Consider the following 15,147-nt stretch of genomic DNA (forward strand, 5'->3'; position numbering starts at 1 on the left):
TGAAAAATTGCCCTTCCCCTCCATGCCCAGGCGAAAGGATTCTCTGTGCAGATTTTCCCTGTTCTGTCCCTATTTCCCCCTCTTTGGAGACTGCTTTGTGGAGTTGCCGTTCTTCAGGGTTCAGCTCCCTCCCCAAGGAAATCAAGTTGGTGGGTGGGTTTATGGATAAATACATCCACGTGTATTTAGTATCACCATGGAGTATTAGTGTATTGAAATGCACCAAATCCATCTAGTGCCCAGGTGGGCCAAGTTCAGCATGGGCCTGAAGGGTCTGGCTAACCCCTTGGTGCTGGTGGAGTTACTGTGCAAGAACTAAAGTAAAAGTAAAGTTGTGCTGTCGAGTCGGTGTCGTCTCCTGGCACCCACAGAGCCCTGCGGTTTTCTTTGGTAGAATACTGGAGGGGTTTACCATTGCCATCTCCCGCGCAGTATGAGATGATGTTCTAAATGATCTAGAAATTGGGGTAAGCAGTGAAGTGGCCAAATTTGCAAATGACCCTAAACTAAACGAGAGGAGAGCTGGTCTTGTGGTAGCCAGCATGAATTGTTCCTTTTGCTAAGCAGGGTCCAGCCTGTTTTGCATTTGAATGGGAGACTACATGTGTGAGCACTGTAAGATATTCCCTTACGGGATGGAGCCGCTCTGAGAAGAGCAGAAGGTTTCAAGACAAGGTGGAGAGAGACTCCTGCCTGCAACCTTGGAGAAGCCGCTGCCAGTCTGTGTAGACAGTACTGAGCTAGATAGACCAATGGTCTGACTCAGTATATGGCAGCTTCCTATGTCCCTATGATGCCTTTCAGCATCTTCCTATATCGCTGCGGTCTGACCTAGGCATTTCCCATGGTCTGGGCAACATACTAGCAGGGATTTGAACCGGCAGCCTCTGGCTCCCTAAGCAAGTTACTTCCCTGCTGCCCATTAGGTGGCTGTGCAAGAACTACAGAGAGATAAAATAGAGAGTTGTGTTGCGACTCTATAGAGTTTCTAAATACCTTTTTGTGATTCTTGCAGCAGCTCCCACCAACCATGGTCTTTCTTCTAAGCCCCTCTGATAAGGCAGAGGGCTTTGGGATAGAGCTGTAGACTTGTGGGAGAAGGTCCACTGGAGGTTGCCACTTAAGCCCCCCCCACCTCCCCCCAAGTGCTGGGGAAGAGGAGGAGCTGCTTCTTCCCACCTGGTGAGGTGTGCAGGGGGGCGCCTGCATCCCATTTGGGGGGACCAAGGCCCAGAGCAACCCACTGTGGCCCTACTCTAGTGTGCATGCAGATAAATGTGCGTGCATGAACAGTAGGGCGCCTTTCTGTGTACAGCTCTCGTCTCATGCCCTCTAGCTGCTGACTTCAACTCCCATTGTCCCCAGCTGCAGTGGCCTTTGGCTGGGGATTATGGGAGTTGTAGTCAACACCATCTGGAAATCTGTTACAGGAAACACGGGAGCCTAGCTTTATTCTTGCTAGCTTATGGGTTTCCTGCATGGCCGCAATGAGGAATTCAGGGCTGGGCTGCCAACCTTCCATAAGCAAAGCAGGTGCAGGATGAAGCCCTTGAGGCTCTTGGAGGCTGTAATCCTTGAGGACTTTGATGGAGGCGGAAGGTCCCTGGGGAGCTTGTTTAGGCAGAGTTCAAAGGGGAAGCCACATTGCTCTTTTGTGGGGCTGTTTTGTTCTGATCAAAAAGAGCTGGTCTTGTGGTAGCAAGCATGAATTGTTCCTTTTGCTAAGCAGGGTCCACCCTGTTTTGCATTTGAGGGTGCAAAAATGGCCTTTATTACCTGGCTTTAGAGTGGCAGAAGCTTCTGAAACCCAAAAGGAGAGGAGAGCTGGTCTTGTGGTAGCAAGCATGACTTGTCCCCATAGCTAAGCAGGGTCTGCCCTGGTTGCATATGAATGGGAGACTTGATGTGTGAGCACTGCAAGATATTCCCCTCAGGGGATGAAGCCGCTCTGGGAAGAGCAGAAGGTTTCAAGTTCCCTCCCTGGCAGCATTTCCAAGACAGGGCTGAGAGAGATTCCTGCCTGCAACCATGGAGAAGCCGCTGCCAGTCTGTGAAGACAATATTGAGCTAGATAGACCAATGGTCCGACTCAGTATATGGCAGTTTCCTATGTTCCTATGTTGTGAGCTGTGACTTCTTTTTTTAATCCGAGGGTTGATAGCTTCCTTTTTCCTGCTTGCAAGGTTTACTGTTTGGACTCAGCAACAGATCTGAATGTTCTGGACTTGCTAATGAAGCCAGCCCAGGGTCCTCCAAATCGCAGGACCCAGATGAGCTTAAACAGACTGGGCTGCCCCTCCTCGCCGCCCCCCCCCCCCGCTGCCCACCTCTTCCTGGTGCTGTTATAAAGGTGTACATGAAAAGACATGGGCCTCCGCCAGAAACCTCGGGAATCCAGTTGAGAGATGTAATAAAGGAATTCAAACAATACAGATGTGGGGAAATGTGAAAGGGTGCAAAAATGGCCATTATTACCTGGCTTTAGAGTGGCAGAACCTTTTGAAACCAAAAAATAAGCCTTTTAGTTTTGTTCTTTCATATGCTGCAATAACAAACACAGAGTCTTAGGGGTCTTGGTCCAAATACGAACTTGCCACAGTTTCACAGCCTGCCGTGGATGGAATTTGTTGTGTTGGGATGTTCGATCCGGGAGTAAATGAGGACTGTCGCCCAATTACAGAAATCTTAGTTGATGGATTTTATGGGACAATTAATCGTGATTTAACTGTGTGAATCTTCATATGAGAAGAAACAAATGTTCCAGAGAAAGAAGCATACTGCTTCTGGTTGTAGATGATGTGCACAGGGGTCATAAAGGCGACATGAAAAGACACAGATCCTACGAGGCTGCCTCCTCCTCTTTTTCAAGATGGTGCAATGGTTATGAGTTCTTCTCTTAAAAATATTATTTATTTGGCACATTTGTATACTGCCAAAAACTTGTGTCTCACAGCAGTTTACGGAGAAATTAAAACAATAAAACCACAATTAAAGCATAATAATTAAAACAGTTTTAAAATAGTTTTAAAATAGCAGCAGCAGCAAAATCAACTTACAGCTAGCTGGAGGCTTGATTGAATAAATGTGTCTTAAGAGCTCTTCTAAAGGCTGCTAGAAGTGGTAAAGCTCTTAGCCCAACAGTTAACAGAAAAATTAAACCGTCTTCTATTAAATAGTTCTACTGAAAACAAATGTTGACTGATCAGTCAGGGACACTTTGTTAGTTAAAGATGTTTTCGATTAATCTAACTGATTAATGGACTAAACATTGCAGCCCATCTAATAATTAGGATGACCCTGGGCCAGATCTGTAGGGCCAGGCATTTGCAAGGACCCAGGGCCGTCTCAAGGCTCAGGGGTGCCCCAGGTGAAGCTTACTCGGGTGCCCCTCCATCTGGGCACCCTCCCCACACAACCCATGTTGCCCGCCTGGGCACCCTCCTGGCCACAGCGGGCAGGAAGGTGGGTGGGCTACAGGGAATGTGTGCCTGCCTGCCCTCCTTGCTGCTGGTACCCAGCATTTTGCAGTGGCAAGGAGGGCGGGTGGATGTTACCCCAGCTAACTTGGCAAAGAGGCACCTTTTAATGTGGTGATTCGGGGGGAGAGTAACTGGCCCTCTCCACCCCCAGCACAGGACCTCCAGTGACTGTTGCTGGTGTCTTATCTTACGTTTCTTTTAAGATTGTGAGCCCTTTGGGGACAGGAATCCATCTTATTTATTTGTTATTTCTCTATGTAAACTGCTTTGGAAACTTCTGTTGAAAAGCGGTATATAAATATTGGTTGTTGTTGTTGTTGATGTTCCTCGTCACCCACTCTCCTCACTGCCACTGCAAAGTGGTGGGAACCAGTGGCAGTGGGGAGGGCAGGCTCATGCTCTCCATCACCCGCCCACCCTCCTGCCTGCTGTGGCCAGGAGGGTGCCTGGGTTGGTGATGGGGCTGTGGAGGGGTACTGGCTGCCACCCATGTTGGCTTTGTGCTCTGAGCAGGAACTTTGCTGGCTTTAAGGGGCTGGCCCGCCCTGCCAGGACCCCAAGACTGAAAAAAAGTCTTCCACCTGAACTGTCAATAGTGGCTCATCCTCACAAGCCGGGGGGGGGGGAGCAGGCATCGAAGAAAGCAGCTTGGGTTGCTCCTCTCTCTCCTGCTCCTCCTGAGAGCCAAGCGGCCTGCAAGCTGGCCATTTGTCAGGGAGAACTGTGCAGTTAACTGCACAGCTCTAGCTGATGGGTGGTCAGTCCATTTAGGCAGCACAGCACTCGGATGGGGCGGGAGAGAGAGGAGCAACCCAAGCTGCCAGGAAGCAGAGGCAGCTGTGCCTCCTTTGCCCCCCCCCCCCCTGGCCTCATCCGGACCAATCGCTACTGCTACCGGTAACTGTGCCCCACTCGGCACAGAACCAACCAAGAAGGTATCCGGCAATGTGAGAGTGTTGCTGGTCTGGACACCACCACGGCTCCTGGCCCCATGGCACTGTGGTAACCGTGACTGAGGAGATGTCACAGCCCCCGAGATGGCATTTGTGACAGAGGGCTGATGATGCAGCATTTCAGTAAGCCCATCATATCAACTTTTCACCATTCGGCTGGGAGAAACAAACACAATTCACGCAACTTGAGTCATTCAAGACGCCTTCGAACAAATGAGATTTTCTGCTGGATGTTTAAAGGAACGAGCCAAAGCCAGCCCCACTGCCTTTAAAGAGACGCCTTTGTTTTCACTTTCCAAAGAAGCAAAATAAAACAGATAAATCCTTTGTGGGCTGACAGCCATCTTACATTTAATATTAAAGGGACGTGAGATTTTTTTGGTCTCCGTTGTGCACAGATTTCCTCTGGTTCCATGTGAGGGAACGTTGCACAGAGACTGGCTTTGGGAAGCATCCCTGAAAGATACTCATGGGGTGGAACAAAATGCTGGTGTTGGATTTTTCTTCCTTGGTTGATTTCACCCTATGTCAGGCTGGGCACACTTAGCCCTCCAGTTGTTTGGCTGGGGATGTTGTTTGGCTCTCCAAATTGTGGCTGGGGGTGATGGGAATGGTAGTTCAACAACAGGTTTGCCCACCCCTGGGGAAACCTAGTGAATCCCCCTCCCCGGGGAAATTAATCCCCCCTCTCTGGGTTATGTGGTCAACTTAGTGGATTCACTGCTGCAGGACGCAGTGCTAGCGCTAGCCTCACTCAGAAGGCTGAAGAAAAGGGCCAGATGCGTTCCTTCCGCATAGGTTTCCCCGCTCCTGTTAGCGGGCCTGATCTGACCCTGGCATTGGGCAGCCTCACATGATCAGCGCAAAGTCCCGTTCCCGGGGAGTGTGTGCTGCTGCCAGGCGGGCTGTGCAGTCCGGGTCCGGAGCCTTCCACCCAGCATTTGCCCACTGTTCTCCCAACACTGGTTGAAGTGAGGCAGAGAAGGCCAGGCAAAAGTCTCAGGAGCTGCCCTTTGGCGCCTTTGCATGACACCCTGGCCAGGAAGGGCACTCTCTGGGAACCAGCCTTCATGCTGATCATGTGAAGCCCCCAGTCCTTATCCCCTCTGCTTCTGAGTTTGATCCGGGGGGGCAGGTGACTTTGGGGGGGAGGGCTCACTCTTGGCCCCACTGCTGAGGCAGCCAGGAACCCAGCAGACATCCGGCGTAGGGCGAGGGAGCCTTTGCTGGGGTGTGAGATGTCCAGAGCGGACGCCTGGCCTGGCTGTGATGGAGGACAACTTCCTTCAAATGTTTATCGGCGTCTTGAAGGCCAGGAAAGGCTGGATATGAATCTGTTAAATAGAAGAGAGCTGATCTTGTGACAGCGAGCAAGAATGGTCCCCTTTGCTAAGCAGGGTTCACCTTGGTGTGCACATGGGAGCATTGTGAGATCGTTCCCTTAGTCGCCAGTCCTCTCCCGGGCAGCATCTCCAGGTAGGGCTGACTGAGCTACCTGCCCGAAACCTTGGAGAAGCCGCTGCCAGTCAGTGCAGACAGTACGGATCTAGATCAGGGATTCTCAACGTTGGGTCCCCAGATGTTACTGGACTTCAACTCCAATAATCCCCAGCCTCAGTGGCCTTTGGCTGGGGATTATGGGAGTTGAAGTCCAATAACATCTGGGGACCCAACGTTGAGAATCCCTGATCTAGATCGACCAATGATTTGTTATAAGGCAGCTTCCTATGTTCCTTTATATGTTTACGTGTGTAGAATATTTACCTGCCCCTTTTGCGGAGAACCTCTGGGCATGTGCAGAGTGACACTTTTTTGCACTACCCGTAACTAACTGCAGCTGGCTGTCCTCCTCCTGGGACTGGAAAGCAAAATTTGTGCATGTGGCTATCAGGCTGATTTGATCCTCTACCACATCTGTCTTTGGACAGCTTAAGCAGTGAGTTTCCACCCCTGCCCAGGAAGCAGATTGGGAGGATGTGCCTCAGGCAAGGGTAGGGGCTTAACAAAATGGGAACGGCAGGGGAGACTGACCTTGGCAGAAAACAGCGCGTTCGCCCTCTCTATTCTGCCCACTTAGCATCTTCACAAAAATAACCAAGTTAGAAATAGTGCTCGCGTCTGCATATTCGGGTTATTAGGTGCAAGACTCAGATTTTTGGCAAACAGTAATTAATCAAAATAAAAGTTTAAAGCCCCCTCTTTGCACCTTTCCAGCATTGATAGGTCTAGTCTGTTTATGACATCTCACCTATAAAAAGCTGACCTGCCGGCGCCCCCGTTATGGAGACCGTGTGCCGCTGTCCATGAGGAGATGCAACTGTTTGGGCTATTTTCCTGGTGGTCCCGTGTTCTGCAGCCAGCCCTGCAGCTGTTTCAGGTTTCTCGGGACACAAGTATAAAAGGCTGTGGGTGGGTTGCGAGTTTATGCTTGAACTGCCAAGTCGAGAGATGGAATGAGTCAGCCTTCCCAGGAGAAAGTTGGGCCAAGATGGGATGAATCAAAACGGGCGAGTTGCAGTCTCCGTGGTTTGCAATGGAGCTGTGAAAGCTGGTTTTCATTTGGGAGAGCATTCTGTTTGTTTTAGGGACTAAGCCGCTTGCCTGCTTACAACAGGATAGCTTCGCCTTGGAGTGATAGGCAGACGGCAGCCCCATTGGGGCCCGCGTGGGTTTCCCGTCTGGCCCACAGGAGGCCCCCGTCCAGTCGTTTTCTCCAAGCACAAACATGGGGAAAGGACTCTCTTCTTTGAGTGGCCACAAAGACTTTCTCCCTGTGTGCACCTCCACGGATTCCTGTGTAGAGCCAAGGCGGGACATGGAAACTAGCCACTGAGGTACATAAGGAGCGGAGTGCCCGGCCCGTGCCATGATTGCTGTTCACACTCAGGAGGAGAGGGTTAAAGAGCCCTTTGCCCATCTTTGCTCACATGGGAGTGAGTCAGAGGAAGCGTCCAAGCTCTGACTCTTCAGCTCTTACTCAGTTTCAAAAGAATTGATCGATAAATCTAGGGGCTGGCCGGGGCTTGGAGGGTGCAGCTTACAGGCTTCCACTGGTGGGAAATGTGTGAGTTTTGCGGAGGCCTTTTTCATTTTGTCGTCACAGAAGAGTCTCCAAGGGAGGGATCTCACAGCAGACCCCCGTGGTAGCTTTGGCAGTGTGCCGCGACAAAGTCATGGGGTGGTTTCCCCCAGTTGCTGTAGTGGAAAGCAGATGTTTGCTTTGGCCCCTCAGACCAGGAAGGGTGTGGCTCCCCCACTGCTGTGGTGGACTTTGCTGCCACTGCCCCAGGAAGGGACTGCTGCTCAGTGGGCAGAGCATCTGCTTTGCATGCAGAAGATCCCCGGTTCAATCCTTGGCAACTCCAGGTAGGGCTGGGAAAGACCCTGTCTGAAAGATGGAGAGCTGCTGCCAGTCAGTGTAGACAGTACTGAGCTAGATGGACCAATTGTGTGATAAGGCAGCTTCCTGTGTGGGAATCGGGCCCATAGCTCAGTGGTAGAGCATTGGCTTTGCCTTCAGAAGGTCCCAGGTTCAATTCACAGCATTTCCCGGTAGGATTGGGCAAGACTCCTGCCTGAAACCTTGGAGAGCTGCTGCCAGTCAATGTGGACAGTACTCAGCTGGATGGACCAAGGGTCTGACTCAGTCTGTAGCAGGTTCATATGTCCCTAGATGATGCATTCTCCTCTCTGTCAAGTTGCTTCTTGGCTCTAGGGCTCCATTACTGGGGTTATTGAATGTGACCATAATAGCCAGGCCTGATGCTCTCCTCTCACTACCACGAATTATGCAGTCGGATACCACAAATTTCCCACATTCAGGGCAGTTGCAGGGGTCAGCACACCCACAGTGCAATGGATGAGCCTCACTGCAGGGCGCTCAAACTGCAGTCTTCCAGCGGTCGTCGGAGTACAACTCCCATCCCCACAGCCACAATGGCTGGTAACCCAGAATAAGGGTGGTTGACAGCCAGGAACTGCAGGTGGGCTGCATGTTGAGAACCTGCTTCAGCTGTGCCCTGCCTTGGATGTCTGGCTTACCTTCTCCAGCTCGGCTACATGGGCAAGGCGACAAGTCGCAGTGGCTCTCTGGCTTGGGAACCTCAGGATCTAGAAGTCAACAAGATGTGGTGACAGCCAACAACCTGGATGGCTTTAAGAAGGGTTTGGATAACTTCATGGAGGAGAGGCCTATCAACGGCTACTTGTTGGAGGGCTGTGGGCCACCTCCAGCCTCAAAGGCAGGATGCCTCTGAGTACCAGTTGCAGGGGAGCAACAGCAGGAGAGAGGGTATGCCCTCAACTCCTGCCTGTGGCTTCCAGTGGCATCTGGTGGGCCCCTGTGGGAAACAGGATGCTGGACTAGATGGGCTTCCTTGGGCCTGATCCAGCAGGGCTGTTCTTACGTTCTTATGTTCTAACCCAAAGGACCTACCTGCAACTTCCCCTTCTTTTGTTTCTCCAAAAGATAGGATGCAAACCTACCCTAGATGTCAGAATCACAGTGTACTCTAACTGGCATTTCAGAAAATGGACAGTTGTGTTTCCTTTTCTCCCTTCCCCTGCAATGTATTCCAGGCAACCTGTGTGTAGACCCCATACTCAGCTGTCCCGTCTTCTCTACACCAGTCACACTTTGAGGAACAGGTTTGCATACGCGGAGGCCTGCCAGAATTTGCAGCCCTGCCTTTGGTGTGTTAGCACCTTCTCTGTGTTCATGCATGCCTTTGTTTCTCTCTCCCTCATTTGTCACACTACTCATTCTTGTACACCCACAACTACATATGCACACTGTTCACATACAAAACATTCACACGCAGTCTGAACAGTGGTACCCACTCCACGCTCTGCTGACCTCCTTCCACCAACACCACCCAGCCCCGTTTGTCCCGAGGGCTCTTGTGCTGACATTTTTGTAACCATCTGAGCGGTTGTAATGCTCATAAACATTCCATAGCACCTTGGCAGCTGAGATGCAAACTAGACTCTCATACACTTATCATGACTGGGCCTCTGTGTTGGAGCTTTCAGATATTAATAGCAGCCACAAGGGTCCCCACTCAGGGCTACAATATGGCAGCATAGAGGGCTTTATCCCTAGTCCCTTACTAGGATCGTGACCCAGATTCTCCCGCTCCTAAAGGTAAAAAATGGTTAAGTGTGTCATCAAGTCGATTTTGACTCCTGGCACCCACAGAGCCCTGTGGTTGTCTTTAGTAGAATACAGGAGGGGTTTCCCATTGTTTCCTCCCACACAGTATGAGATGATGCCTTTCAGCATCCTCCTATATCTCTGCTGCCCGATATAGTAGCAATGGGGATTTGAACCGGCAACCTTCTACTTGTTAGTCAAGTCTACATGCCTGCTATTTGTAAAGGACAATAAACTCTCATTGATACCAGTAGGAACTGTGGCTGACATACCACACAAGAGGATGTCAGCCCAGCAACTTGGCATGTATGCAAGTTATGCAAATTGTGCAAACGCGAAACTTGCACAAATGTTGCTACGCAATAGTGAGCTCATTATTTCCACTACTTTGGTGGAACATTATTGGCACAATTTTTGCAGTTGCACAGTTTGTATACATGCACCGTTACTAGGCTGATGTACCCTTGTGCGGTATGTCAGCCTGTGTTGGGAGGACTGGGGTGAAAGGCCCTCTCTCCCCACACGGTCTGGATCAGAGGACCCACAAAGTAGCTGTTGATATTAGGAAATCAAGCAGGGAGCTCCCAGTCATGGACTGGGTGCTGTGCTGTCTGGTTTGCGCCTGAGGCAGTTGGCAAAAGAGGGCTTATTTCAGCCATCTAAAGCCAGTGCTTTAACAGCCTTCAACAGCAATGGAGGTTTCAAAAACTGCTACCCTTTATTAAAAAAATGTGGTCAGTTTTATCTATTTTGTTTAGTAAATTGGCATATGGTGAAGTTGCTCTTTTTCTGCAAAGCTCTGTTTGTTCTTTATAATTCAGTACCTCATTACAGCCACAGCAAGTACCCAAAAAGATTATCCAAAGCCAACCTTGATTTCACAGAAGGATACACAGGGGTCCCATTGTTGAGCCCTTTCCTGCCTAGGTGTTTAGAAACCATTTAAATTCCACCAGGACAAAAAAAGTTGTGACGACAGGAGCGATTTGGAAATGGCCTCTCCTTTCTTTGGCTGCCCAGGAAAGGCTGGGCGGCTTCTGGCAAGGACGCCTTTGGCAGGAGGGGACTGGACAGATGAGCCACCAAATCCCTTTGCCTTCTCTAATTACGTGAACGGTGAATTCAACAAGGGGAGTGACATCGGGTTTCATCTCTCCAGTTTCCGATTCCAAGAGGCTGGGAACTGTTCGGTATTTGTTGAAATGTGTTCAGTGGTGGGAACCAGAGAAATCGGATTTTCTTCCCGTCCCCGTCCTGGAGCATGAAATGTTTGCTTCTCGGCTCAGACAATGCCTCTCTTTGTTCTAGGTATCTAAGCCACGTCCGAACCGCCTCCCCGCAGGATCTCGCCGGTGGCTACACTTCCTCTCTGGCCTGTCATCGGGCCCTTCAAGATGCCTTTAGCGGGCTGTTCTGGCATCCAGGCTAGCCTGGGAGAAACCAACCCCGGAGCGAGAAAAGGGAAAAAAACCTCAGGTGGATATTGCTGCCGTCTGCACTACGGCTTAGCTGCCGTCATCTTTCTTCTTTTTTGGATTTGGGGGGGAGAAATGGTGAAGCCAGCTGTGCTTAAGTATTAAAACTCTCTCTGCACAGAAACTTACTTTGAAAAAGTTAGGTCACTCTTGTTGTGGAGTGGTGGGAATGCTTTAGTCACTTTGCTGAGTGGGGCTAGTGGAAGATGTGAATAATAATTCTGTTTTGTGTCTTTGAGGTTTCAGAAACACGGCTTGGAAAAAAGTTTTAAAATAAAGCCAGATTTTTTTATGATTATTAAATTCTGCGGTTTCTGCCTTATCCTCCAGGGTAGTATTTGCACAAGCGCCGAAATGCTATTAAACTTCTGCGAAGTGTCACTCTGCAATAAGCATGGAGGATTTGGGTTGTTTTGTTTTCATGAAACCAGTTTCTCCTCACACAAACCAATGGAGCAGGAGACGAGACGCAGAGGTGTGCTGAGGTCTCTCCTAATTCATCCCCTCGTGTGCTCCAAAAGACTAAAGTTGCTGGAGATACACACCAGCTCTGTTGCTGTTGAGTGAGCCGCTCTAGGGGCCAGGATCCGAAACAGCCCTAGACGCAGGTAGAGGGGAGCCCCATGGACAGCTGGAGGTTTGGGTACGATCATTTCTCTCTCCGGTCTGTAGCGGAGCTCCTGCCACATGCCCAGCAATGCTTTATATACAGATCTCCAGCAGCCCTCTGCTTGTCCCCACAGACCGCCCAGGTTGCAGGGAACGGCTGGGTGCATTGTGCAAAGTACCCACGTAAGGACCTACCTGGAGGAGCAGGGAGAGGGAATCTTCAGGAGAGGCCTAGAAGCATGGGCCCACAACCGAACATTGCAGTGTTTCCCTGGCGTGTGGGGGGCGGGGGGAGGTGAATGTTGTGTTTGTGTGTGTACATGCACACATATAACAACCGGCAGATTAACAGACACAGTGTGCAACTTCCCTAGGGTTGCCATATTCTGACTTTCAAAACCCAGGTGTCTAATTTGCACATTATGTAAATTGGCTTTAAAATAATTTTTGAGCAGAATAGTGACGGCATGTTTTGCTCCATAACTGCTTCTACCAAAACTAGAGCTTAACTTTTTTTTTTTTTTTTAAGAAAACGGAAATCCTGGCAAATCTAGGTGAGATGCTTAGAATCCGGGTGAAACCAGGAATTTGGGGGGGGCATGGCAACTCTAAACTTCCCACTCCGTTCCTTAGGAGAGTTCAAACACATACTCTTGTTTTTTATGATGTTGGGTGAGGACATGCCAAGCGCTTAAATGTGCCAAACCCCTTCCCCCTCAGAAATGCAAAGCTGTGAAGTGGCTGGTAAGAAAATGGAAATGTTTTAGGCACCTTCCCCGCAGCCACAGAATGGGGTTGTGACTGTCTCGAGGGAGTCTTCTCCAAGCTGAGAAATTTCCCACTCTTTTTGTTCGTCCTCCTTCCCCACTCCCCACCACAAGAGTTCCACTAGCTCCGCCCACTGGTTGTCAAGTGCCCTCTGAGTCGGCAAACATTCTTCTCCTTTGAGTTACATTAGGGCAGTTTCTGAGATTAATTTTTTTGCCGCCTTGGGTTTATTTCTTTCAGATTTTTGTGAAACCAGTGTATTTGCAGGTTACCCCAAATCTGTTGATACCTCCCTCTCACCTGCAGGGACTCCAGTTATGTGTCCATTAGGATCATGGCATTTCCAGCTGTTTTGGAAAGAGGTGTAAGATAGGGAGCCTCTCTGTGTGTGCAGGCTCTGTGCACACAGAGGCAAGCACCTTCCCCCTTTCCCCTCCTACAGTAGTTCTTAGTGCCAGAGAGGCAAACCACTTTGCTTCCTAATTAAAAGCCAGAGAGGCAAACCACTTTGCTTCCTAATTAAAAGCCAGCTTTTCATAAGCATAGAATTTCACAATGTAGGTGGTACATATGATGCAGCATTTATAGAGTGCTTTTAATGTGTCCAAAGTGCCTGAGCATCTCTTGTTGGCTGGACAGGTATATGGAGGGGCAGAGGGGTGAGCAGGAGAGGAGAGTCTAATTCTTTTCCAAACCACTGACAATTCTTTTCACATGCCCCGTCCCGATCTCTCCCCACTGCCCACCCAATCCAAAACTGTGAAAGAGAGCATGGCTGAGGAATCAGCCGCACAGGAAGGGGTTTAAGCACCTTTCCCTCAAATGATCCCCCCACCCCCAATTTATCTTGGTAAATGCATGGTTAGGATTCTGCATAGGAAAGATTCAGTTTCCACCATTAGCCATGACTAAATTTAGGCAGATTTGGAGAGGACAGTGTAGTGTTCTGAAGCACTAGGAAGGTTTTTAAAGAAGCGATGAACTGTAAAGAAGCCACCACAAGCAAGGCAATCATTGCCCAGAAATATGCATTTCTTGAATACTAGAGTTGAAAAAAGGAAATACAAAGTGAATTACAATTAAGAAATGCAAACATCGCAGAGTGGATGTTGATTCAATCCCCACCGCACGTTAAGGTCATCTGAGGAGGCCCGTCTCCAGTTACCACCGATCTGTCTGGTCCTGATGAATTTCTGCCTTGTGTATTACGTGCTTTACACACAGTCATGGGAGGAGGAAGAGTATAACAGCAGCTCTTACCTATGTTAGCACCAGATTTGGAGGGGTGGCATTACCTAATTCACATCTGCAAACACTTAGGCAGATTCGACAGAGTTTAGATGTTATGATCAACAGAATGCTCAGGGCTTATAATGGTAAAATGGTGAAACAAGTCATCTTAACTATACTGGCACTAGAATGCCAGTATAATGCATATAATGCACCGCAGATATAGAAAAGCTACAACGGTAGGAGTGAGCTGTCTAAAATGTAGGAATGTGCCCTATTTAAACTGCCTTCCTAGGGTTCAGAAGCCACACAGCAGCTAGACTGCCATCTGTATCCTGGGATCTGCTTTCATCCATGGGATCGCTGCAGGGGAATTCGCTACACCACAGGCTGTCAAGCGTTAAATTTGTATTGGAGATTTGCAGTTGGGACCATCATGCCCCAAAGGAAGAGGGTAAAGGTAGCCGAGACAGCTGTATGCCTCAAATCAAACTGACTCTGGTGCCAGAAAACAGTCTTTAGCATTTTATAGCTAAAAAGAGAGCCAGTGTGGTGTAGTGGTTAGAGTGCTGGACTAGGACCGAGGAGACCTGAGTTCAAATCCCCATTCAGCCATGATATTAGCTAGGTGACTCTGGGCCAGTCACTTCTCTCTCAGCCTAACCTGCTTCACAGGGTTGTTGTGAAAGAGAAACTCAAGTATGCAGTGCACTGCTCTGGGCTCCTTGGAGGAAGAGCGGGATATAAATGTAAAAATAAATTAATAAATTAATGAATTAATAATAGTGTGTATTTCGTGCATCCAAAGAGCTTTGCACACATTTGCACGCAGATCTGCACCACCTTCACTTTGGAGGGCTCATGCTTGCTACAGCGACTTCTGTGATCAGCTGCCGAGAGCAGGGTAGGGAGGAGGTTGTAGGCTGCCTATGCTTTCCACATCTTCAGCCCCAGTGGCCTGGAAGGACGGTAAGTATTCAGGAGAATGCAAACCGGCTTCCTCCCCAGCCACATATTCTCTCCCTTGAAATTGGGTCCTGGGAGAGAGAGAAACACACACACCCCACTGTCCCTCACTGTATAAACCGCCTTCTCCCATGGGGCTATTCCTGAAGGGGTCCCTCACCCCTTCCTACAGTAAACCTCTCATCATCCACTGGCTCCCTCTCTTGAGAAAGAGGAAGGTGTGCAGGAAATGGTGCTTGGTTGCAAACTTAGCAGCGCCCTCATCCTCCCCACAGCAGCATTCATGTTAGAAAAGAAGGGTCAGGAGAACTCTGCTCTCACCCTTTCCTCAAAGGGGTTAGATCCAATAGTCAAGGAGAGGGATCGCTATCGCACCACAGATCTCCTTTGAAAACTCGGCCCCAACAATAGACAACACAAGCACTTTCCTCTCCTCCGGACCCCTTATGAACTTCGCCCTCCGTGGAGGTGGTCTGACTGGACAAAGCTGGAACCAAAAAGTCATCAGGACCAGT

At 49.5% G+C, this 15,147-nt stretch overlaps 1 protein-coding gene across 3 annotated transcripts in view; it reads left to right on the plus strand.

Moving 5' to 3' along the window:
* The window catches only part of MNAT1 (MNAT1 component of CDK activating kinase), a 191,285-nt gene extending 179,923 nt beyond the window's left edge, over window positions 1-11,362 (plus strand). For all 3 annotated transcript variants that reach the window (XM_053259488.1, XM_053259507.1, XM_053259497.1), the window contains one exon: window positions 10,893-11,362. In XM_053259488.1, coding sequence (XP_053115463.1) covers window positions 10,893-10,988 — 96 coding nt within the window. In that variant the 3' untranslated portion in view covers window positions 10,989-11,362. The remainder of the gene's footprint in view (window positions 1-10,892) is intronic.
* The last annotated feature ends 3,785 nt before the right edge of the window (window positions 11,363-15,147 follow it).

This window comes from Hemicordylus capensis, chromosome 1, assembly GCF_027244095.1.
Source record: "Hemicordylus capensis ecotype Gifberg chromosome 1, rHemCap1.1.pri, whole genome shotgun sequence".
Classification (NCBI taxonomy): Eukaryota; Metazoa; Chordata; class Lepidosauria; order Squamata; family Cordylidae; genus Hemicordylus; species Hemicordylus capensis.